The sequence below is a fragment of the Lutzomyia longipalpis genome, chromosome 3 (assembly GCF_024334085.1).
Source record: "Lutzomyia longipalpis isolate SR_M1_2022 chromosome 3, ASM2433408v1".
Lineage (NCBI taxonomy): Eukaryota > Metazoa > Arthropoda > Insecta > Diptera > Psychodidae > Lutzomyia > Lutzomyia longipalpis.
This window is the reverse complement of record NC_074709.1, coordinates 28,802,598-28,827,553: the sequence shown is the minus strand read 5'-3', so window position 1 is coordinate 28,827,553 and position 24,956 is coordinate 28,802,598. Positions and strand designations below refer to the sequence as shown.

General features: G+C 35.4%; 4 protein-coding genes across 5 annotated transcripts; 2 read left to right on the top strand and 2 right to left on the bottom strand.

Annotated features, from left to right (window-relative positions):
* Positions 1-5,109: 5,109 nt before the first annotated feature.
* On the bottom strand, positions 5,110-6,212 carry LOC129793683 (biogenesis of lysosome-related organelles complex 1 subunit 4). The gene is made up of 3 exons (XM_055833867.1): positions 6,077-6,212; positions 5,583-5,654; positions 5,110-5,494 (listed from the first exon to the last, which is right to left on the bottom strand). The coding sequence occupies exons 1-3, from the start codon at positions 6,137-6,139 to the stop codon at positions 5,162-5,164; spliced, it is 468 nt and encodes a 155-aa protein (XP_055689842.1). The 5' UTR covers positions 6,140-6,212; the 3' UTR covers positions 5,110-5,161.
* A 157-nt stretch (positions 6,213-6,369) lies between these two features.
* On the bottom strand, positions 6,370-7,825 carry LOC129793681 (uncharacterized). Its single transcript, XM_055833865.1, has 2 exons — positions 7,717-7,825; positions 6,370-7,627 (listed from the first exon to the last, which is right to left on the bottom strand). Exon 2 carries the CDS (start codon positions 7,620-7,622, stop codon positions 6,516-6,518), a length of 1,107 nt encoding a protein of 368 aa, XP_055689840.1. The 5' UTR covers positions 7,623-7,627; positions 7,717-7,825; the 3' UTR covers positions 6,370-6,515.
* A 122-nt stretch (positions 7,826-7,947) lies between these two features.
* On the top strand, positions 7,948-11,765 carry LOC129793680 (solute carrier family 35 member C2). Its single transcript, XM_055833864.1, has 2 exons — positions 7,948-8,659; positions 9,836-11,765. The coding sequence occupies exons 1-2, from the start codon at positions 8,211-8,213 to the stop codon at positions 10,671-10,673; spliced, it is 1,287 nt and encodes a 428-aa protein (XP_055689839.1). The 5' UTR covers positions 7,948-8,210; the 3' UTR covers positions 10,674-11,765.
* A 179-nt stretch (positions 11,766-11,944) lies between these two features.
* Positions 11,945-24,932, top strand: LOC129793679 (calcium permeable stress-gated cation channel 1). Of its 2 annotated transcripts, XM_055833862.1 has the most exons (5): positions 11,945-12,091; positions 19,301-20,183; positions 21,585-22,630; positions 22,751-23,172; positions 24,004-24,932. In XM_055833862.1, the coding sequence occupies exons 2-4, from the start codon at positions 19,311-19,313 to the stop codon at positions 23,139-23,141; spliced, it is 2,310 nt and encodes a 769-aa protein (XP_055689837.1). In that variant the 5' UTR covers positions 11,945-12,091; positions 19,301-19,310; the 3' UTR covers positions 23,142-23,172; positions 24,004-24,932. The 2 variants fall into 2 exon arrangements, with proteins under 2 accessions (XP_055689837.1, XP_055689836.1); XM_055833861.1 differs by having other exon boundaries at positions 22,751-24,932.
* Positions 24,933-24,956: the final 24 nt, after the last annotated feature.

Genomic DNA, 24,956 nt, shown 5'->3' with positions numbered 1-24,956 from the left:
ACTACTCCCTCCCCCTCCCTTAGCATTCTATGCTTGGGTTCAACGCCACCGGAAAGCGTGCAATGTTGTGATAAAAAAATTGCAGCATGAAGAGAGAGAAAAAATCGTTTATTTTATGTTAATAAATTTTAATTGCAAACACTGCAAAGTTTATCAGAATGTTTAAGAATTCTTTGAGTTAGGGGTGGTGGAGGTAATTTATAGAGAACTTAAACGGGAAGTTAGTTAGTAAAGTCCTGGCGTAGAGTTAATAAAATGGAGGAATACTTCATAATTTTTTTTTGAAGAAGTTTAAAATAAAATAACTTTAAAAACCGAATTTTCTGTGAGAAAATGAGAAACGTTTTAAAATTTAATTTAAAAGAGTTGAAATCAAATTTCTTCCGGAATAAATCTCTAAAAAATTCCTTAGAAAAGCTCCTTAAACATTTTCATTAAACCTTTACCCGAAACCCCTAAAATTGAGTTCAGTTTACGAATAAAAAAATCTCTGCTGGCTTACACAAGAATGATATGAGTGAGGATTGACATAGAACATAAAAGCAACATACTAAAGAGAATCATTAAATGGTGGTTAATAGAACGTATATTAAATATTTAAAAAAGAATTGTAAAAACTCTAATTCTAAGAATCATAAATAATTTAGGCGATAGTGCAACTGAAACATATTTAAAAGAAAAAAAAAAGAAATAAAATGAGAAAAACTTCTTACTTTTGGTTGAAAAAGTAATTTCTAAATGAAAGAAAATGGAATATTGTTCTTGTGGTAACAGGAAAAAAATCTACCCTAAATATTTAAAGCAAAAAATAGTAATAAAAGAAAAAAAACTAGAAATTGTGTGAAAAGAAAAAAATTAAGGCAACAAGTAATATTTAAAAAATATATATTCAAAAAAAAATAAATAAAAATGTGGTGAATATTTAAAAAAAGAAAAGTGAGAATTTTTTGAAAACCAGCCGGTCTGGTATTTTCACAAGATTGTTTTATAAAAAAAAAAGAAATAGAAAATATTTAATTTAATACTAATTATTATAAATAAAAAATATATTCTAGTGCATATACATTTAATGTAATATTTAAAAATAAAAAATTATAAAAAGGAATTCAAAAAACAAAAAATAAAAAAGCAAAAGTGAAAATAATAATTTATGTTAGCAAGATTTAATAAAAAAAAAAAACAAGAATATTTAAAAAATAAGAACAGTGAACAAGTAATAGTAAATAAAATAAACAAGAAAATACAGACACAAAGATATCGTAAACGAAGGAATATTTAGAGAAAAAAAATAAATGGGTTTTAAAAGTAAATAAAAAACTGAAAAATAACATTTAAAAAAAATAGTAAAAATAGTTTGAAGAACTTACTAAGAAAGAAAAACACACAAAAATCACCAATTTACCAATTTTGACTTTTAGCAACAAAACCAATTAAAGAAAAAAAAACAAACCATCAAGCAAAATTTAAAGACATGATCGACACTAAAAAAAACAAAAAGAAAAAATCTTTAAAAAAAATGTATATATACCTACTTTTTCTTTGTAAGAAAAACCCTTTTTTTGGAACGAAATTACGGAGGAAAAGAAAAATTTTTATGTGCAATTTTATCGCGCAAAATTCTTCACTTTTTGAGAACAAAAAAGAAATTTTAAGATGAGAAAAAAACTGAAGAGAAAACCGCATTAAAAAATCAATTAGAATCACTATGAGGTAGAAAAAAATTGGTTACTTAGCAAAAAAAAACCTGAAGAAGAAAAATCTTAAATATAAGAAAAATCGCGATCTTTAGCTCTTTAGAGGATGTTTTAGAGTTTTATTTTTTCGAGATGTATTAAAAAGTCTCTCTCTCTGTGAATTTATCCACACACTTACAATTCAATTGCCAAAAATTAATTTCTGTGATGAAAAGCAAGAAAAATGTGTTTTCCGGATAATTTTTTAAGGGTGGTTGATCCGATCTATCCGAATTATTTTAGCACGCACAGAATGGTTAAAAATTCATTCTTTGATGGAGAAAAACCAAAAAATAGGATTTTTGAATAAACACACAGAGGGTCAATTGAAATGTTTCAGAATTCTTTTCTTTTATTTTCTAACAACTGAAAAGTTGCTGTAAGATTTTGACAGAAGGATATTTTTAAATCGTTCTATTGTCTTTCTAGAAAAGAAAAACAAACAATTTGTTATTCAGGAACATAGTTAGAAAGAAATAAGGAAGATTTAAAGTTGATACAAAATGTTAAAATCCTATAAAATTTTTCTCAGAATACCATAAATCTTCTAACTGACGAATTGTAAGAAAAGAAAAGAAAAGATTTTTATCATAATCTGCTCTTTGGTCCAAAAATTTTTTTATTAATGAAAAAAATGTCGGTGATTGCAGAAAAACTTACAAAAACATTTTTATTTGAGAAATTCTTTTTCTAGAACAAGAATCGTTTTGTTTCTTACCTCAGCCTGATGAAGATAGTAAAAACTGTTGAAACGTCAAACTGACAGATGGAATCTGTTAGAGCTTGTGGATTTTCGAGGCTGAGGTAAGAAAACAAAAACGAATTTTATCTAAAATATTAATTTGTCTGAATAATTATACTAAAGAGCTTTCAATATTCTGTTTTATTTTTTTTCTAAATTTCATAGGAAGTTTAGCTTAATTCAAGCGAAATTCTAGCTTAATTAGTTGGTATACCACATTTCTTAATGTCTTCAGTGTCTTTAACACGTTGAGGACCATCAAATTCTAGAAGTTTTTTTTTGTAGGAATAGTTTTTCGATATGAAAATATTCCACAGAATAATCCAACGCACGCAAGAAAATATTTCAAACTTTTTTTCTTGAACACCTCAATTGCCCCACTCTGTGTCTTGAAATCTTTTTTTTAAAGAAAAATTGATAAAAAATCGTGTAATTTATTGTGTTCATGGCAATTGCAAAATCTTCTGCGTTTTGAGAGATTTTAAAGAAAAAAAATTCACAGAATATGAACCAAAAAAAGGATGAATTAAAAATTATAAATAAAAAATTAATTTAGTTAACCAATTGATGATGTAGAAGTAAGAAAACAAAAATCAATCATTTTAAAATGTGGACGCAAAATATCGAAATTTAAATAAAAAAAATTGAGAACAATTTTGAGATGTAGTGGACATTTAAAAATAAAAATGCAAAGATAAAAATTAAATATAGCATGGATGGAACAGTATAAAGCGAAAGAACGGTAAGTAAAACTTACGGGCTGTGATTCTTTCTTTGTCAGTGAAATGTGAAATTGACTGAAAATTGAGGATGGGCAAATTTTGAGGAAGGCTTTCTCGCGCACCGAATCACAGCCAACGCGCAGATAATTTGTGAAATGCCTTAATCGTGGGCGTTGGCTGTGATTCGGTACGCGAGAAAGCCTTCCTCAAAATTTGCCCATCCTCAATTTTCAGTCAATTTCACATTTCACTGACAAAGAAAGAATCACAGCCCGTAAGTTTTACTTACCGTTCTTTCGCTTTATACTGTTCCATCCATGCTATATTTAATTTTTATCTTTGCATTTTTATATCTATATATAATGTATATATCTTTGCATTTATATATTTTTTACTTTACTTTTATATATGTATATATAAAACGCCCCGCTTCGCGGGGCGTTGGTTTTATGCAACTCAAGATATGACATGTTAAGTTTAAAAGGCGATATCTCTGGAACGGCTACATAGATTTTCTTCATTTTTGGCATGATGAAAGATATTATAGCCAACTATAACATATCAAAATATGAAGCAATTCTATAAAGCGGTGCTCGAGATATTCATCGAAAACTCATCGAAAATTTTGTTTTCGATTTTAGCGCCACTTGCGGTCATTTTTTGAACTTGCGATGTTCCGAGCAGTTGTAGGGCTGATTAATATCTTTCATTTGAGCCCGAGTTGATCAAAATCGGTCAAGCCGTTCTCGAGTTATGGCTGATTTTCGATGAAAAATTGTGGCGGCCATATTAGCTAAACGGCTTGGTCGATTTTCGAAAATGAGGTATCGTTGGAAAGGTCTTGATGACCCCTACAACATATCAAAATTTCAGATCTCTAGCTATAATAGAACCGGAGATATATCAAAAACAAAATTTTGGGGTTATTCAAAATGGCGGACGCGGGGGTGGGGGGTTGGATTTGACATCATAATCGGATGTCTTCCACCCGATATATGAACTTTGCCGTTGACCGCAAGTCTCTATCTATCACCGTTCTCTTGCAATATTGCGTTACATTCCGGCCGGACGGCCGGACGGACGGCCGGACGGACGGACGGCCGGCCGGAAAGATTTTTGGCGCCACCATTTTTTGGAATGTAGGGACCCTAATTCGTGCTCATCCCAAGTTTGAGCCCGATCTGACGACTTTGCATTTTTGAGTGTACACAGAAGCTGTGCTTCTTTGAAGAAAGAATCACAGCTAAAAATTGCGAACAGGGTCAAAATTATGTGGAGAAATTCGTTGAAAAAAAAGAAAAAAAATTTAACAAAAAATGTGGAATAAAATTTAACCAATTAGTCGTTTTTTCGAAGGGAAAGCAATAAAGACTGTTAGCAAAAAAAAAGAAAATAATTAGTTATTTTTTAGATAGTCCAAAAGTGGTAATATATAGCTAGAGAATTCGAAAAACAAACACCAATCGATCAAAATGTTGTGAAGAGAAAATTATTTTAAAAAAAATCTTTTTTCGTTGGAAGAAAAAAAAGTTCTTCAGGCGTTTTTAGATGAAACCAAAAATTAAAAAAAAATAAATTAAAGAATGTGTTAATAAGAAAAAAAACTAAAAATTGGCATAGGATGGACAGAGGACGCGCGGGCTGCGTCTTCCACATTGGACGGGGAAGTTGTAAAATGTAGTGAGAAAAACAAAGATTTTGTGAGAAAATCAAGTTAATTTATTAGTGAAAAGAAAAATTGGTAAGAGAAAAATCTCATAGCGGAGCAAAAGAGATGATTGATAAGGAGATAATCAACTTTTATCATTCGATGTTGAAAAAATCACACACACACACACCATTAAAGGTCAAGAAAAACCAATCGATGTACCCGATATTCTTCCAAGAAATCTGAATAAATTGATGAAAAAAATTGAAGAAAATTTATCATTTATTTTTCCTCCGTTCCGGCTCTGCGTGACTTTCTAGCAGGATGTGCTATCCGGGAAGAAATCTGATGTATTGTAGACTTCCGGAGGTTCGTAGACTTCGTCTGCGGTGAGATTGGTGGCCTCCTGTTCGGATCTGGGACGTCCACCGAAGATTGGTTTGAGGAAACCCTTCAGTCCGGACTCGGTGAAGCCCAATTCTTGCTCCGCCACGGCCTGGTGAGCTTCCATTTTGGCCAGATTGTCCCCAGCAATGCCCACGAAGCGCTCAAAGCCATCAATTCGCCGGCAGAGCTCCTGGAAGTCCTTCTCAAAGGCACTTATCTCCGGGAGGTTCTTATCCGTTGTCACTGAGATGTTTTCTTTTACCTATTTCAGGGAGAAAAATTAATAAATTAATAATTAATTAATTTTTTTGGAGAAATTCTTTAATTTTTCAATGTTTCCGGAAACTTACAACATTCAGGAGGCTCTCAAATTCATCCAGCCGGGTTAGCATGTCATCTATATTCCGACAAATTGGATCCACCTGGAAGGGAGGATTTATTACGTGATTACAATCATTTTTCTTTGAGAATTTCTCTTACATATTTCTTTGAAGATTTTTTTTAAACTTCCGAAGTTCTTGGGAGGAAGAATGAATTTTTAAAGAGAATAAATAAGAATTTCTTTGGGAAATTGTTTGAATAACTGATTCTAAAGAATTTGAAGATAAACAATCCTTGATTCACCTTGAAACTCCTGAATAAATAAAACCCAAAATTGCACAGAATTATCATGAAATATCTTCATAACTTTCATGAAAAAGATTCTAAGACATACAAAGATGAAGAAGAGCTAAGAATTTAAACAAATCCTCGAGGAAATCGCAGGAAATTGAGGAAAACATCGAAGCTCTCCAGGCACTTCTGGACTTTTTTATTTTTGTCATTTTCCCGTCATTTTTCTCACCTCTTTGGAAATACTGTTCTGTGTGAGATAGTTTGAGTAATCCCGCGCTAGAATCTGATCCATTTTCACTGATTTTTCTCAAATTTCCATGAAAAACTCTCGGAAATCACTAAAAAGTCCTTCCTTCACAGAACAACAATAATAACAATGCAACATAACCTCACTTAGGAATGTCAGAGCTTTTATTCTTGCAGTTTTCTCACAAAGCTCCTTCCCTCCAATTTTCTTTCTTCCTTGACGAATCACCACAAAATACAAAGAAAAACAAAAAATTGCAAAGAAAACTCAAGAAATATTGCTTAGAAAAATAATTTTATTTCAATTCAATGTGAATAAATGGAAGAAATTCATAATTTCAGTATGTTGAAGACACTTAACCTCACTTTTGTTAGGAACTGCGAGAATCAATGAAAGCTCTCCTTGAGCTTTTTTTGTGGGATTATTGGGATTGTTCTTTTGCAGCAGCAGCAGCAGCGGCGGCGGCAGCGGCTTTAGCACGTTTTTTGGCATTCTTGGAGAGTTTTGGGGGCTCTTTGCCGGCAGAAGGTTGACTTGTCCCATTGCTCTGAGATGAATCCGGTCCCTTTGGTGTTGGTTCCAATATATGTGTTGCTGGATTCCAAATCGGTGGTCCCTCTGCTGGAGGATACCATCCTTGTGGTCCATATGGTGATGGATTCCATACATGTGGTGGCCGAACACCTCCTCCCATTGGTGGCGGAGGACCTCTTAGCGGTCTTCCCTGCATGTTCCTTCCTCCAACACCGCCGGCAAAATCAACGAAAACCTTAGCCATCCTGTAGGGGACACCATTTTCAGCTTTCAACTGCAACACAGTGCATTCTTTCACGTACTCCGGGCATTGCTTTGACCAGCTCTCGTGATCCCCGGAACAATTGACGCACTTCTGGGCTTTCTTTTTCCCTGGTTGCTTCTCCTTGCACGACTCAATGGTATGCCCGAGGCGGAGGCAACGGAAGCACCGCAAAGGCCTCGGAATGTAGAGCTTAACTTCGGGTTTAAGGTAGCCAATATTGAGCACAGGAGGTAGAACAGGTGTGCTGAAGGTCACCACAAAAGAGCCCGTGTGCATCCGGGAGGGTTTACGCTTCTCCTGAAGGCATTTTGCGTGCTCCGCATCCGTCATATGACGCTTTATTTCCTTTATCTTCACCACATTCTGATCCTTGAGATCATTTAGAAGCTCTTCCATGTTGCAAGAGCAGATCTCCTTGCACTTTATCACTCCTCGTGATTGATTGAGGATCGGATGTTCGGAGACTTTCACCGGAACACTCCTTATTTCCTTAATGTCCAAGATCTTGGCCGTCTGATCGGGATTTTGGGTCTCAATGAGCAGTTTGTGGTTCTTCAGTAGGGTAATCTTCATCCTGCCCATGCCATCGAGGGCTTTTGCAATGGAAAACGGGGACAAAGCAGCCATCCCGCGTGGAGTATCATCCCCACATTCCATCACCAGGAATCTACGATAAGCCATAGTGGGAGTTTCCCCTTTTTTCTGCTTTTTTGGAATGACTGAGGGCATTTTTCCTGGACAATAAAAACGTAACCTCAATCTTTCATTTTTAATTTCTGTGGTTTTTTCAAAATCCTTCCATCAAGGAGTTATTTTATCTTACCTGGCCTACTGTCTATTACTCCTGGCACATTAATTGACCTCTTTCCTCGACAATCCTTCTTTGGGGTTTCTTTTTGGCGAATAACTGAACTTTTCCAGAGAAAACTAAAGGGAAACCGGTTTGGCGCGATTGATTGGAACTAACCTCACTTTTCCAAACATTTTCCAGCAGTTTTATCCTTCATTGGATCTTGTGACAAAAGCACACCAAGTCGACGATTTGCCACAATTCAATTTTGCTTCAAATAAAGAAAAAAATCCGTGAAAAAAAGTGTTGTGCTTTAGATAAAATTCCCCGTGGCATGCAGAAATCCCCGTGAGGCACTTCCGGAGCAAGTGAGATAGAAATCATCGTGAAAATTTGCGTGGAAAAGGTAAAAAGATGCATACCGTATGTTGCTGAGGAGTTGAACCATATGTCCGGACTGCTGTGGCTCTCTGACGCGCGATAGTGAGCAATCCGTGGTACCTGTGACCAGATGACGTAGGGCAGCAATGCGGGAGACACGCTACGAGAGACTCCAGGCAGCTGACAGCAATGACGCAGAGGCTGATGCAGCCCCACAGATTGTCCCTGATGCGGGATTGGAGACAAAAACCGTGTCCGGATCGGAACTTCTGCCCACGGGGAAGATGACACTGACGCAGACAGCTCTGTTGAGCCTCTGTCTCATCCTCATGTACTTTGCCCTATCAATCGGGTTGACCTTCTACCAGAGATCTCTGCTGCAATCCATCAAATTCCCCCTAAGTGTGGTGCTGTACCATCTTCTTATCAAGCTTTTCCTCTCCGGAGTCATTCGGTGTGTGTACAAAGTCATCACGGGGCGCTCGAGGGTGATGCTCAACTGCCGGAGTCATCTGAAGATTATGCCACCGGGAATTGCCAGTGGGCTGGATATTGGCTTCTCCAATTGGGGCCTGGAGCTCGTTAACATCTCACTGTAAGTTCCTTTATTAATCTTCCTTTAATTCTCTTTAAAAAATCCTTCCGGAAAATCCTCAAAAAACTAAAGAATTTCCTCTAATAAGCCCCGAAGAAAATTCTTTAAGAGAAATCCCCTCCAGAACTCCCCAAGAAGGTAGTGCTTAGAGGGGGAGAAAACCCATCAACTGGGCTAGACAAAATGGTACAAAAAAATGGAATTATTTACAAAGAGCGACGTAGAGCCAATAAAAGGCAACACACCTGAAATCTCACGCGACGGAGCGATTAAATTTTTATCAGAGTGACAAAGAATGAGGAATTTTCGGGTAATTCGACGGCATTTTGAGCAGGAAGTTGAAGCTCAATGGCATGCCTTCTGGTTTGTTGTTGCGAAAAGGCAGCTCTCTCGTCCAAGCCCCCCATTCCTGTAATTTCCCAGAAAACTTTTTAAAAAAAAATAGATAAAATTCCCATAAGAAACTGATAAGACCTTCGTATTGGAAAAATTGAAGTCTTGAAGAAAGATTCGGAGAAGACGAAAAGAGAATTATTTTGAGATTTTTAAGCTTCTTTGATTTAATTTTTTATGATTTTTAATTTTTCTTAATGATATTTGATCCACTTATTCGGTGAATGTTAACCTACTCGAGAGTGATGGTCATTTTATTGAATAGTGTCTTCTTGGGATGATTTGACTATGGTTTTAACAGAATAAAATTATTTTTAATTGATTTTTAGAGTTTAAAATCACTTTGAACTTGAAAATCTTAGAAATTCTTTAAGATCTTTAAGAAAAAATAGGTTAAAAATAATTTCAGCTGCAACTAAAGATTAGAAAAGCTTAAGATAAAAAATTAAGAAAATGCTAAAATAAATTTTACTTGTTGAAATCTTTCTTCGAACCTTCCGAATCTTTTAAAGAAAAATTTATAAAAAGTGTGATTAAAATATTTATTAAAAAAAATTTGTCTGCATATATTTTTTCCTTACAATTAAATTTTTTTAAAATATATATTCTTCCTTTAAATTAACATTTTTCTTCCACACACTGCGCTACTATTTTCTACACATGTCTGTACTAAATTAAATTATGAATTAAAGCATTTTTATTGTTATTTAATTGACCCCACTTAATGAACTTAATTAAGAAATCCGCCTTTACCTGAATGTTCTTGACCTCTTTTGCCGGCAGCTACACAATGGCCAAATCCACGACGATTGTCTTCATCTTGATCTTTGGCATCCTCCTGGGCCTGGAGAAGCGCAGCTGGTCCCTCGTGGCCATTGTTGTGCTCATCTCTGGGGGACTCTTCATGTTCACGTACAAATCCGTGGACTTTGATGCTCTTGGCTTTATTTTCCTGCTCTTTGCATCCCTCTCATCGGGCATCCGGTGGTCCTTTGCGCAGCTCCTCATGCAGAAATCCAAACTTGGGCTGCACAATCCCATCGATATGATCTACTACATGCAACCCTGGATGCTCCTGGCTGTCCTTCCGGTCACACTGGGCTTCGAGGGGAGGAAGATCATCGAGGAATGGCCCACAGTGGCAGCTGCTACGACGGATGAGGTCATCGTGCTGTGGCTCAAGGTCACCGTGGGGGCTGTTGTGGCATTCGCAATGGAATTCAGTGAATTCCTCGTGCTCTCCTTCACTTCCAGCCTCACCCTGTCCGTGGCGGGAATCTTCAAGGAGATCTGCCAAATTGTACTGGCCGTGGAGGCGAATGGGGATCAGCTGTCGCTCCACAACATCCTGGGGCTTGTTCTGTGCCTCGCTGGCATTTGCTGCCATGTCGGTCACAAGTATTGGCTCTTCTCCACGGGTGGTGTGTCCGGAAGTCCCACAGGCGAAGGGAAGGTGGCATATGAGGCTGAAACGGAGATCGCCACGGCGTCCACGGGGGCCCTACAGCAGCCACTACTTGATTCGGACACATCCGAAGATTCCGACGCCCCTGGGGCACGTGAACGACGCACATCTGAAGTGATCTTTGACGTCATCAAGCGTCGAGATCCCAGAAGATAGAAGGAAAATAATGACGAAAAAAATTCAAGGAAGGCTCCAGAAGGTTCTTATTCTCAATCTCCGGAAATTTTTTTTTTAGCATTTTACATGCATTTCTAGTCGCTTTAAAAATATTCTAATTTTTCCTTGAATGTAAAGGAAGTTATTCTACTTACAAGACATGAAAAAACCAGTAAAAATATTTTTATTTTTGAACATATTTACAAATGATTTTTCAATGAAAAATTCCTGAAAAAAAGGAGAGAAAATTAATGAAAAAATCAAAGGGAATTTTTTGGATGAATTTTTGATAGAATTTTTGTACATTCCGGAATTTCCGGAACTTCCGGACAATTTAATATTTATGAAGAAAATGAAATATTGAATTAAAAAGTTTTATGAAGAATTTTTATGCATTTTTTTAACTCTGAAATTTCCGGAACTTCCGGAAATTTTTTATTCGTGAAAACAATGAAATGTATCAGTTTAAAAAATTCAAAGAAGAACTTTTATTAATTTTTACACATTCCGGAATTTCCGGAAAAATAGTATTTAGAGTAATTTCTACGTATATTCGTTCATTTGAACAAAATATTGATTTACGGAGAATTTCTATGCAGTTTTGAATATTCCGGAACTTCCGAAATTCCGAAAAGTCTAAAAAGATTTACAAATTCCAAGGAGATTGAGAATCAAATCTCAAAGTCTATGAGTCACATAAAAATGGGAACTTTATCACATTCCGGGAGCAGAAAAATATAAAACGATGCAGGAAATATTTTTCAAGGATTTTGTGGTCTTTTTCACATGCACTTGGTCATTATACTTCTCAAGTCTTTTTTTTTCTGGGGACTTGACCTTTTTATATGAAATGAAATCTTAGATAGAATTTTGTCTCTTTTTTCGTGATAAAATTGCGTGTTTGCAAGGAAATATTTTAAGAAAACAAAAACTAATGTATAAATGTAATCACAACGTGTTGTCATGTAAGAACTTTATTATCAAAATCAATACTTATTTTAAAGAAAAAGGTAAAAAAAAAACTTGTAATTATTGTTAAAAGAAAATCTTAATGTACATGTGAATGAAAATTAAAGGAAATTATTCCTTAAATAATTGTTTCTTCCTTGTCTTCCTTGTATTTGTTCCTATCTTTCATCTCTTTCTCTATCTTACAGCTTTTAGGTTATGTTTACCAGCAAATTGAACAAATCTAATGAGAATTTTCCACAAGTGGAGTACCGTATGGAAATGTCCAATGATTCTCTGTGGATATTTTCCATATTGTCATTGTGACAAGTTTCAGTGGGTTGCCAAGTAAATAAGCAAAGTTCGTGTTTTTCGATGCCCCAATTTTTCGTGTTTTTTGCCAAAATTCGTGATTCTCCTGCCCGAGTTTGTGTACAAAAACACCCCAAAAGTGACGCCCTGTGATCGTGGTAAGTCTGTAGTGCCTCAAAGGGCCCCTAAATCCGTAAAATACGTCGTGTTGTGGCGGCACACAAAGAAAATATGTGTCACGGGGCACAGTGCAGAGCACCCCCCGTTTTCGCCCCCTTCGTTGTTCCGCCGTGCAATTAGTCATCATCCCCCGCGGCGAGGCCACCCCACGGTCAGCACGCGACTCCCCGCGAGAGGAAATCGATTGATGGGGAAAATGTGAAAGTTTTTCACTTTGCACGGCGCAAAAAATGACGGCAAATTGCGGTTCGGTATGTGAGATCAATGCCCCCGCGATGGGGCCTCTTCCGGCCCCCCAAACGTGGTGACCTCAGCACCAAATGTAGTCCGGGGCACCACGGGGAGAAATTGGCCAGATTCCGTTAGAGGGGGCCCACAAATCCGCGTTTGCAAGGTTGTTGCGTGCACGAAATTCCGGAGGAGCACCTTCTCGCAGCGGGTCAGCTAATTGCATTCGATCTAACACGTGAAAATTCAAGACGAGAGATATTCGTGGAATCTTCTGCGGGGGGCTATTTTTGCTGCAAATTGAAAGGGAATTGAGGGCAGAAAAGGTTAAAACGGAAGAAAAGGTTAAGCGGAAGGTGTGAAGAAATACATAAGGAGATTTTGCATTATGCTCGTCTTTTTCTTTATTATAGGATTGATTCTGTTTATAATCTGCTACTTTCTTCAAAAAACGTCTATTTATTTAAAATTTACGTTCCCCATAAAGAGTTGTCCTATTATTGTAGACATGTCTATGGACATGTCTAACAGCAATCCAATGTGATCTTTTTTCAGCGAACATATCCAATGAAAGTCCAAAGGATTATCATTGGACATTCGTTTGGGATATGTCCAATTACAGTCTTATATCTAGTCTAATGATTTTTCTTGGGACGTGTCCTTCACTTGTCCTATATGAGTCCAATTTCCGTTTACATTGAACGTTTCCAATGCCAGTCCAATGGATTATCATTGGACATTCGATTGTGATATGTCTAACAGTAGTTTAATGTTTAATCCTACGATGTATGTTAGGACACCATAATCAAACGTCCAATGCTACTCCAAGGTAATTTCATAGGACATTCTAATTGAACGTTTCCAATGCCAGTCCAATGGATTATCATTGGACATTCGATTGTGATATGTCTAACAGTAGTTTAATGTTTAATCCTACGATTTATGTTAGGACACCATAATCAAACGTCCAATGCTACTCCAAGGTAATTTCATAGGACATTCTAATTGAACGTTTCCAATGCCAGTCCAATGGATTATCATTGGACATTCGATTGTGATATGTCTAACAGTAGTTTAATGTTTAATCCTACGATGTATGTTAGGACACCATAATCAAACGTCCAATGCTACTCCAAGGTAATTTCATAGGACATTCTAATTGAACGTTTCCAATGCCAGTCCAATGGATTATCATTGGACATTCGATTGTGATATGTCTAACAGTAGTTTAATGTTTAATCCTACGATGTATGTTAGGACACCATAATCAAACGTCCAATGCTACTCCAAGGTAATTTCATAGGACATTCTAATTGGACGTATCTAATGCCAGTCCAATAGATTACCATTGGACATTCGATTGAGATATATTCAACCATAGTCTAATGTTTAATCCTACAGTTTACCTCAGGACACTTTAATCAGACATCCAATGCTAGTCGAAGGAAAATTTATAGGACATTCTAATTGGACATATCCAATGCCAGTCCATTGGTTTATTATTGGACATTTGTTTGAGATATGTCCAACGATGGTCGAACGTTTAATCTTACGATTTATCTTAGCACATCTAATTCAAACGTCCTATGCTAGTCCAAAGGAATTTCAGAGGAAAGTTTACGTTAGACGTATCCAATGCCAGTCCATTAGTTCATCATTGAACATTCGATTGGGATATATCCCACGATTGTATAATATCTTGTACTACGATATCTCTTAAGACGTCTAATTCAGACGTCCAAAGCTAATCCAAAGGAATATCATAGGACGTTAAAATTTCATATATCTAATGCTAGTCCAACTATTTTCATTGGACTTTCGACATATGCTTCCATCGATATGTCTTACGTTTGTTCAAATGTCTTTGTTCTGTGAAGAGTGCGTGTGTAGCAGCGTTGGAAAATGGAAAAATGGGAAAAATATCCGGAAAAATAGCAAAGTAAGTACATTATACACTAATTAGGATATAGTTAAACGATGTGTATAAGAAATTAAGTTGCAATTTATATAATTGTACGCGAAAATAGAAATTTTCTTTTTTACAGGTTACGTGTTTCGACAAGTCCAGGTGAGAGATTTTTTTCGAATAAAAGCAGGTAAAAAGAGAAGTATTTTAATTAAAGAGCGCTCTTCTGTAAATAGTAGTAGTAGTAGTAGTAGTAATAGCAGTAGTAGTAGCAGTAGTATGTAGTAGAAGTAGTCGGGGTAGTAGTAGTAAATATTATGTATGTAATATTTGACAAATTTTTCTATTATTCCATTATTATTCATTGATTTGTCTTTTCATGCTACATGTTCCCGGACAACTTCTATTCTCCGGACTCTCCCAGGCTCCCCAAAAAGAGTGTCCATGGACAACCCAATGGATTGTCAATGGATTCGTCCCATGTGTCCCATGGACTTTTCTTGTTTTTTTCTTATATTCTGTAATATTCTTACAGCTACATGTTCCCGGCGTTCCCGGACAACTATCTTACGGATACTCCCACGTTACAAAAGCTCGCCAAAGAGAACTATCAGCATTTATGACGAAGGGAATGGAGAAAAGAAAAGGTACTTATCATTGATTGATTATATCTCATTTTATTTTGAAGATTTTACTTAATATTCATAAAATTATTTGTCTTTTCAGACCGTGCCTTGGAAAACAGAAGTAGGAGAGCATCCCGTGTCTTGGAAAACAGAAATTGCAGAGCATCCCGTGTCTTGGAATACAGGAGTTGCAGAACATCTCAAAGACCCAGGACGTCAGAGTTCAACCGCCGAAGGACAAAGTATCATACATGTAAGATTTATATATATAATTTTTAAATAAAAAAATAAAAAATTAATTCAAAGCGTTTTTTAGTAAAAAAAAAAATAGAAAAAAATTGGACATATCCTAAGCTATTCGTATGAAATGTCCTACGACGCGTCCGCTAGAACTTTTCTAAATACGGACCTGTCCTATGCTATTCGTATGGACTGTCCATTGATGTATCCACTGAAAATTTTGCACACTGGATATGTCTTATGCTCTTTGTATAGACTGTCCCATGGATTGTCCTCTGAGGTGTCTGCTAGATTTTTACTCTACACGGATCTGTCCTATGCTATTCATATGGATTGTCCACTGACTCGTCTTCTAAAAATTTTCTAAACACTGGATATGTCCTATGTTCTTTGTATAGGCTGTCCATGGACTGTCCCCTGACGTGTCCAATAAAAAATTTTGTAAACATTGGACAAATCCTAACCGGAAATAAGTGACAAGTCCTATGATCTGTCCAAAATCTGTCGTACGATAGCAAGACTCGGAAGTCATGAAAATGTCTTTGAGGATGTCTTATTTTGTCGTAGGACAGAATATAAGAAAAAAACAAGAAATTTCCATGGGACACATGGGACGAATCCATGGACAATCCATTGGATTGTCTATGGACACTCTTTATGGGGTTCTTTTTCACAAGAAAACTAATTTTCTTTAATTTTTTCAAAAAATAGAATTTTCAGTAGTCTTAAATTGAAATTTTCTTTCTTTTTTTGAGTCAATTTTAACGATTTTCAGGGGAAAAGATTTAAAAAAAAGACAAAAAAAAACCTAATTAGAGGGAATTAGAATGATCTTCGCTACGATTTTATTGATTAAGACACAAAAAAGCGGGATAAGAAGTAATTTTTAGTTAATCCTTGGAGGATTTTGCTGGCCAAAGTGGCCAAATTGACTTTAATCAATCGCCACAGAATAAAAATCTTTTTAACATTTCATTACATCAGTATCGTCCCATATCGCCGAAAGAAAACTTGGAAAAATATTTTCTTTTGACAGAAAATGAAGTTCAAACTTTTGAGGTTAGAAACCTCGATCTTCCAAGTGTTAATGATTCGTGTAAATAATCTAACTTTACAGTAAAAACTTCAAACAAAACTATCCCGTAAAGTTTTTTTTGTTGAAATTATGATGTTTTCGGATTAATTTCTTCGAAATTTTCAATGAAATCTAACATAAATTACTATATTTGACATTTTTCTTAAATTCTTAGATATTTAGAATAATTTAAACAAAAACCGTTCAAAAATACATTAAAAAAAATGACGCATAATCTTCAAATTATTTTTTAAACCACGCCCCCAGATATTTTATTTGTTTGATCTTTCACCTTTTCTCCTGCCCAAATGTTATCTAATCGTGTCGCGAAGGTTTTTCTATGCTTTTCCCCTCCACCAAATCAACTCTGTGGGAATCAATGGGAGATTAGAGAAAAAGATCGCAAATTGAAACGCTAAATTGCGTGAAATTATCATTAAAATACTTTTTGCATACCGAGTACATTTTTTTCTTCCCTCTCTCTCTCTCGCAATATTTGCTGACATAATAGATAGAAAATAAATCTCTTTTTGTATTTATTTCGCTTTGGGAGTTTATTGGCTTTCGCATGATAAAGCTGTGAAAAGAGAAAGAAAAGTAGGGCTGCAGAGATTCACTTTGTTGTGCGATAGGGGTTTGGCGTACGCATTTTTGTCGCGTTGTGGAGAGATGATTTAATTAGAGAAGTGTTTTGTCTGACCTCTCAGATTAAAAAACCTCAATCTGGGCAAATATTTTTTTTATTGTTGTGGTTTCTTGGGAAATCCACGCGCGCGAACTTTCTCGCGCCGGCAAAGGAATTTTCTGGATTTTTAGAAGATTCACATCGAGCGACTGTTGATAAATCAATAAAATAAAAGTTGAAGAGATACGAGAAGTCTTTTATTTAATTTATTAAAAATAAAACATGACTCACTAGTTTATGGCCTTTCCCCCCTTTTCCGCGTTTCATCGTTTTTTCCGCGTAGAGTTGAAACATTTCTTCTTATCAGCTTGTTTTGGGTGAAAACTCAGGAGATTTCCTCGCTTTTTTTGGTCATTTGTAGCTGATAAAGGTAATTTTTTGTTACCTATCAATTTAATGTTTGTTTAATCATCAAAAAGGTGACGTAATGCCCACACACGTTATGTTTAATTATATAGGTAGAGATATTAGAGAGAAAAGAAAAATGTCTCTGATTTTCAACACACAGAAGCAAAAAAAAATAGAGAGAAGAGATGATAATAATTAGAGATTTACCAGCAATAATGCTAAATATTTGATGATGTGGGGAGAGGCACAATTTTGCACGCAACATTCTGTGACGATTTACCGTGTTTCCACCGTAAAGAGATTTATATTTTTTTTCTATTTTCTCTTCATTCTCCCACCACGTGGAAATGAAGAAATATTTTTCTTACTTCCAAAGAGACGGAAATAAAAATTTCTTCCGCGCTGGAATGATTTTCTTTAACGCCTCCGAATGTTTTTTTATAATAATTTTTGTGTCTCTCAAGCTGAACCATCAATTGATCCATTTCTTGGGGTTTACGTTGGTCTGCGTGTCTGTGTGCGTTGGGGGCTTTATTGGGAATGATTGATTCATTCACAAAAACATTCACCGGCATGGCCACACTTGTGAAGGAACAACAATGCTCCAATTTAATGCCGTTTTTGGTCTGTTTGGTTTTGTTTCTTTTGCGCTTTTTTTCCACAATAATTCTGCCAAAAATAAATATTTTCGCACAAATTATTAAGTCATACAATGATGTGGTTTTTACTCGTTCTTTTCACAGAGCAAGGTATGAAATGTAGTTTGGAGGAATTTAATTGGGTCAAATGAATTGTTTTTTTTGAGGAGTTCTTTGCGAATTTATTTCTCTTTGAATTTTCATTGAAGAATTCTTTCAAAAAGAAGAGAATCCAAAAAACTGGCTGATTATGCGAGATTTTTATTTGCGGGAAAATGTGAATTTCTTGGTATAGTGAAAAGAGCTTGTTGTTCTCGTTTGAAAAGTCTTCGGTTCGAGTCACGGCCTAATCAAAATTTTTATCTCCTTTTTCTCACTTGAATTAAATTAGAAAAATAAGCAGCGTGGTAGAGCATTCAATTCCGATTATATTTGGGAAATTTTTAAACGTTTTTCTTATGATTTCTTTCTTGTAAAAAAAAGTATTTCGAATTCTTTTGACGTCATAATTAAGAAATCTTCAATATTCAGTCTTTGTAAGACAAAAAGGTATATTATTTTCTACACAGAACCTATACTTTTAGGGAACACTCTAACTTTAACAAAAATATCAAAAGAATTAAGAAAATAAAGAAAAAAAATAATCTTATCTATTTCTTTCAATTTTTCTTTCAAAAATGAAGCAAAGATGATAATTTTGTGGCAATAAATCATTCGCTTTTTTCTGTTTTTATTTCCTGATAAGAAGACAGCTGTTGAACTTATTGGCCCCACACTGTGGCCCATCTTATTCCAATATTTTGTTTTGAATTTTTTTTCTCAACGTTTTTTTTTTTAAGATTTCTAGGCCACAGAAAGTTTGATTCGGAAAATTCGGTTTTAACCAGATAATTAACATTTAGTTTAAAGATTTTTTTGTGATGAAAATCGAAATTTCTTTTAGAACATTGGTGTAGATTTTGTGAATAAATTGTTTTTCTTAAAATTAGTAATTTTAGACTTTTTAGCTGAGACACAATCCATACTGAATAAAAGTCTTTTTATTCTTTATAGATGATTTTTTTAATAACTTTATGCTGATTAAAAAAATTGTTGAGGAATTTTTTTACAAGACTTTATTATTTAATAAGATTTGTTTGGATTATTTGGAGATTTTCAACGTAAAAATTAAATTTTTGGGTGTGTGTCTTTACTAAAATTAACTTAAATCATTCAAAAAGAAAAAAAAGCAGAATCTTATAATTAGGAATTCTTTTCTTATTGTATCCATAGAATAGTTGACAAATAAATTAGGCAACGACGATCCCACCCCATTTGAGCTAATAAATTAACTTTTAACGTATTCCGTGGTGCTCAATATAGAATCTTAGAAAAGATTGACATAATAAAGGTTCATTGGAATGTCCTGAAGGATTTTTTTCCTTTTGAATTTATTGTGCAGCACGGCGAGGATGGACATGCTGAAGCAATTCAGTCCAAATAGCAATGCGTGCTTGCAGCAGAACAAGACGACGCTCATTACGAATTTGTACGAGGGCATTCCGGAGACGTTGATCCTCAATATCATCGCATGGGTCTTCCTCATGATCCTGTTCGCGGTGCTGCGTCAGCAGGCGTGGGACTACGGCCGGTTGGCGCTGATGAATTCCACCGGCGACAATCGCCGATGGACGCAGCTCTTCTACGCGCAGGGCAGCGACGAGGGGGCGGCCGATGAGAGTCGTCAGGCCATCAATGGGGCAGCGGCGCGAATGTCAAGCTCCAGCAATGAGGCGGGCACGAGCAATGGGCAGGCAAGTAAGCGCAGCAGTGCAGGCTCAGCGGGAGCTCCCATCGACAGGGGCTTCCTCTCGTGGATCCCTGTAACGTTGCGCCTGCGAAAGGAGCAAATTCTGGCGCACAGTGGTCCCGATGCGCTGCACTATCTCTCCTTCCAGCAGCATCTAATCGTCGTGACGGCCATCATTACGCTCGTCTCGATCGTTATTATTTTACCAATTAACTTTCACGGCAACCTCATTGGGGATGTGAATACATTTGGGCACACAACTGTGTCCAATCTCGATCCCTCATCCAGCGTTCTGTGGGTCCACGTGATCTGCGCCATTGCCTTCGTGCCACTCGTGGTGCTCACAATGAGGCGCTCCTCGGGACGCTATGCGGGCAAAGTGGCCCCAACACGCACCATCATGGCGCAGGACATTGATGCACGCGATAGGAATATCGAGAATATCCGCGGCTACGTCCGGGAACTCTTTCCGGACATTGAAGTCGAAGAGGTGCATCTCACCTATAACATCACCAAACTCAGTGCTGTTGTTCAGGTTTGTGCTTGTGTTGAATTTACTTTTCTTTTTTTATTTATTTAATTGTAAAAAAGGGCGTGAAATCGTTGATATTTGAAATTTTTTTTTTTTCAAAAATAACGAAAATATTTGAAAAGAAATCTTAATTTTGAACGAGAAAATATTAAGAATTTATGAAGAGCAAAGTCAGGAATCTCTAAAAAATATTTGATATTTTTATCAATATCCAGGGGCGTATCCAGGAGAGGATTTTTGAGTGTCTTTAATTGAGGAATTTAATATTTTTCTTTAGAGAATAAAACTAATAAATCATTTTCGGGTTAAAATTCAATAAAAAGATAGTTAAAAAAAAGTAGTTTAAATTGTCAAAAAAGTGTCGAATGTTAGAAAAAAAATGCCATTTTTATAGTCTGGGAAACGTTTGAAAGGAAACGTCAATCCTTTAAAAAAAAAATGACAAGAAACTTAAGAGAAAGAAAGGTTTTTCAAAATTAAAAATAAAACATCCCAGTAAAAAAAATTATTAAGTCAATAAATGTTGAATCATAATTTAGTCAATCAAATTGATCAATGATTGAGCAATAATTGATAAAGGAATTGAGTCAGTCAATCGATTGATCGATTATTGTCTAAAAATTGATCAATCTCATTTAGGTCAATTCTGATTGCTCAATATTTGTTCCACTACAAGGATATACATTGACTCAATATTGAGGTCAATAATTGACCAATTATTGGCTAAGTTTATTGGAGCGTTTGAAAAGAGAATGTCAAAAGTTAGAAGAGAATCTTGAAATGTTTGGGAAAAAAGACGCTTTAAATGGATCATTAAACGTTTAAAAAATAAAAATGGCCGTCTAACGTTTGAAAAGAAACGTCGAATGTTTCATTAAACATAAGTTTCAAAAGTTAACCCTTTAAGGTTTTTTGGGTCATACGCTGACCCAAACGTGAAACATTTTATTTTTTCAATTATTTATTAATGTAATTGTTTTTCCATGTTACAAATGCATCAAATTCACGCATAAGGGGTCAAAGAAGATGTTCTGAGTGAGAAAAGTTCTCTAAAAAAATTCATAGAATAAAAATCGCGATAAAAGAGCGCATGTTTCAGTGTTTTTATAATTCACGTTGGACGTTAAAGGGTTAATAATAAATACGTCAAAAGTTTCAACAATAAATGCAAGAAAAGTAAGTCTCTAACGTGTGGAAAGAATTGGCAAAACATACGTCAAACTATTAATCAAAATCTGTTTTTTTTTATTACATTAGGTACCTATACTTTTAAGCATTTGAAGGCTTTATTTTTATTCTTTCCTTTAACGGGTTTTTTAATAAAAAAAAATAATAAATTAAATTTCTAATTACGCCCCTAAAGCAAAAAAAAAAAGGAAATGCAAATTTAAATTAAATTTTCAGGAGTACGAGAAGGTGAAGGATGCCCGGATGTACTGTCAGGCCCACAAAACCCGTGGGATTGATGTGAAGGTGTACCCGAATTGCCTAACTTGCAAGGCAATTGATGCCCTTGAGTACTACTTGGAGCGGGAATCACAGCTGGCTGGGGAAGTGGCCAGACTGAGGGCAAGTGCAGTCAATGATCCACTGGGGATTGCCTTCATTACAGTTTCCTCCGCTGAGGCAGCTCAGAGTATTCTCATTAATTTCCGCCCCGGAACGTACCGGGAATGGACAATGACGTACGCACCGGCGCCATCGGATCTGTTCTGGGAGAATCTGAGCGTTAGTACGCGTCAGTGGTACTTTAAGTGGTCCGTTGTGAATATCATCTTGTTCCTCTTTCTCTTCTTCCTCACAACACCCGTACTCATTGTTAACATGCTGAATTCGGTGGCCTTTAGCAAGGGTGCAGGGAAGTTGAGTCCACTCATTTCGGAGTTTCTGCCCACGTTGCTTTTGTGGACGTTGTCGGCTCTTATGCCGGTTATTGTGGCATATTCGGACAAGTGGTTGTCACATTGGACACGTTCCAAGCAGAATTACTCCATCATGACAAAGTCCTTTGGTTACCTCCTCTTTATGATCCTCATTCTGCCCTCATTGGGCTTGACGAGTGCTCAGGCATTCCTGGAGTGGACACTGCATTACTACGAGAATGGGACGTACAGGTGGGATTGTATCTTCCTCCCAGATCGTGGTGCCTTCTTCGTGAACTACGTCATCACATCGGGATTCATTGGAACGGGTTTGGAGTTGATTCGCTTCCCTGAGCTCATTGTCTACATGTGGATGCTGTGTACGGCAAAGTCTCAAGCGGAAACGCCGCATATAAGGAAGTCAATTGTCGTTGAATTCCCATTTGGTATTCACTACGCTTGGATGATTATGGTGTTTACAATGAGTGTTGTCTACAGTCTGGCTTGCCCCCTCATTATGCCTTTTGCCATGATCTACCTGCTACTGAAGCACTTCAATGATCGTCACAATCTCTACTTTGCCTACAGGTTAGTCTTTTTACCTTTTAAGGGGTTCCTTGGGAACTAGCTTCTACGAAACGAAGAAGAAGAACTTGGGAGCATCCATCCTTCATCCTGTTCTTAACGCCTGATCTACTCTCCTAACAGGTATAGCAACATGATCAGCCAAGGTGGTGGTAAAATCCACTCAACGGCTGTAACAATGACAAAGTTCTCCGTTGTGCTGCTACTAATCATCATGGCGGCACTGGCTGGTGTTAGGTCCGCCGGCGTAGATGCACGAGCTGTGGTCTTGGTGATCTCCCTGTGCGTCACACTAACCCTCTTTGCCTTTATGTCACCCATAAAGCGCTGTACGACGCGTCCGCCGACGATTGTCGAAGCAGAGGGTCCAGCACCCATTTACACGCCCGACGTTCTCACGCAGCGCCTTCCGGAGCCACCAACGAGTACACCGTCAACGAGCTATGGCTCTGGGAGTGCGCATTCAATCATTGTGGACGACCAAGAGGTGCCCATTCGAACGGTTTCAGCTTGAGCTCCTCTCCTTCATCTCTCAGCACTTTCAGGTATTTTATTTTCTACAAAAGTTTATTTTTTATAAATAAAAGAAAAGTGATTTTGGAGAAATTTTCTGAGGGGTTCAGTTGCTTCAAAGAAGTTCAATTGAAGAGAGGAAAGAAGTTCTATTGCAGCTTATTTTACATGTTTTGACATAGAATTGATTGAAAAAATAGACAAGTTTGAATTAATGAGGAATTGTCAATTAAATTTTAACAAAAAACCGAAGAGAAATTCAAGAAAATCATTAAAATGAGCGGAAAAATGAAATTGAGTAATATAAAGCGTGGTTTGAAGTTCTGAGTTGTTGTTCCTACATAAGAGTAATGGCATAAACATCTCAATTCAATTTTTTTTAAAGTTTTTAAATTATTTTACAAACTTTTAAATTACTTTTAACTGAAAATGCTGCAAAATTTATTTTCCTTTTCAAAACCTTTTTATTTATAAATGAGAATTAAATTCATACGTTGCTCTTCAAAACATTGAGCAATTAAATAAAGAATAAACGAATTATTGAGATAGATTTTCATTTAATTGAATTAAAAAAAAAGAAAGAAAGATAAAAAAAAATGTTGATAAAAATTGAAAAAAAAATAAATTATAAATGTTAGAAAATTGACTGTTTTTTTGGTATTTTTATAAAAAGTTTTCTCTTGTAGATCTCTAAAGAAATTGGCGCATAAAAGTCTTCTAAATAATATTTTTTAAAAAAATGCTTCTTTGCTTTAAGAAAAAATATTTTAAATATTTTCTTTAAAATTGACTCAAAACGAATTTTCTTATGACGGCAATCATTTTTTCTAATTCCTTTTAATCTCTAATTCTTTCTTTTAAAGGGAACTTTGTACATTTTTTTTGTAAAAGAAAATTGTATTTTAAAAAAACGACAAGAAAAGAAAATCAGAAAAAAGAAGCTTTGAGATGAAGAAAAACATCCAAAAGTGAAGAAGTGATTGAGAAATAATTTAAAGAATAATTAAAGTAAAGCAAAATCACTTAGAATTGTTTTAGATAAAAGAAAATAGCACGAGAATTAATTTATTGTAAAATAATCAATTTTTTTCTTTTATTTTAAATTTGTGTTTGAGCTATTTTGTCGTTTTGCATTTAAAAGAAAAAAAATAAAACAATTTAAAAAAAATTTTAGACAATGATTTTTAAAGAAAAATTAAGTTTTTTTTAGAAGTTTTGGTTTTTTATCTAAAAAAAAAATAAAAGAAATTTAGTAAAAAAAATTTTCAGGACAAAATAAATTCTTAGAAAGAAATAAACAAAAAAAATTTTTAAAGGTAGTTAAATTATCTCAGCACATTGTAGGAAAGAAGCACTGAAAAGAAAATCACGTAGATAAATTAAAAAAAAAAAAATAAATAAATTTCTGTCCTTTAGTATTAACAATCCCTCTATCTCTCCCAGATGAGAAATAAATAATTAAATTAAAAATACTTGCAATAATGCTGAGAAGGTAGATTTTACAACAAACACCACTAATATGTGATTAATTAATCCAAATCAATATTATTTTTTAATTTATTTGTTAACTAAAAAAAAAATTCTCCCAGTTTGGAAATTTTGCAAATTTTATCGAAAAAAATGGAACTAAAGCAAATTCTAAAAAAAAGATCTTTCAAAGCTTTTTTGGAAGTTGAAAAAAAAAGAAGTTTGAACGAAAAGCCGGCTGTAAATATATTTTCTATAACCTATAATAAAAAAATTATATTAAGGGCTATAGCTGAGAAAAGATTAAAAAATAAACAATTTACAAGAATTAAATAGAAGAAGAAGAAGA

Bases quoted from the DNA above. Each gene is read 5' to 3' on its own strand.
- LOC129793679 (XM_055833862.1), top strand. From the start codon at position 19,311: ATGGACATGCTGAAGCAATTCAGTCCAAATAGCAATGCGTGCTTGCAG. The intron at 20,184-21,584 runs GTTTGTGCTTGT...TTAAATTTTCAG, and splicing joins AACTCAGTGCTGTTGTTCAG to GAGTACGAGAAGGTGAAGGA. The intron at 22,631-22,750 runs GTTAGTCTTTTT...CTCTCCTAACAG, and splicing joins AATCTCTACTTTGCCTACAG to GTATAGCAACATGATCAGCC.
- LOC129793680 (XM_055833864.1), top strand. From the start codon at position 8,211: ATGCGGGAGACACGCTACGAGAGACTCCAGGCAGCTGACAGCAATGAC. The intron at 8,660-9,835 runs GTAAGTTCCTTT...TTTTGCCGGCAG, and splicing joins GAGCTCGTTAACATCTCACT to CTACACAATGGCCAAATCCA.
- LOC129793681 (XM_055833865.1), bottom strand. From the start codon at position 7,622: ATGCCCTCAGTCATTCCAAAAAAGCAGAAAAAAGGGGAAACTCCCACT.
- LOC129793683 (XM_055833867.1), bottom strand. From the start codon at position 6,139: ATGGATCAGATTCTAGCGCGGGATTACTCAAACTATCTCACACAGAAC. The intron at 5,655-6,076 runs GTGAGAAAAATG...CCTCCCTTCCAG, and splicing joins AGAACAGTATTTCCAAAGAG to GTGGATCCAATTTGTCGGAA. The intron at 5,495-5,582 runs GTAAGTTTCCGG...TCCCTGAAATAG, and splicing joins TTGAGAGCCTCCTGAATGTT to GTAAAAGAAAACATCTCAGT.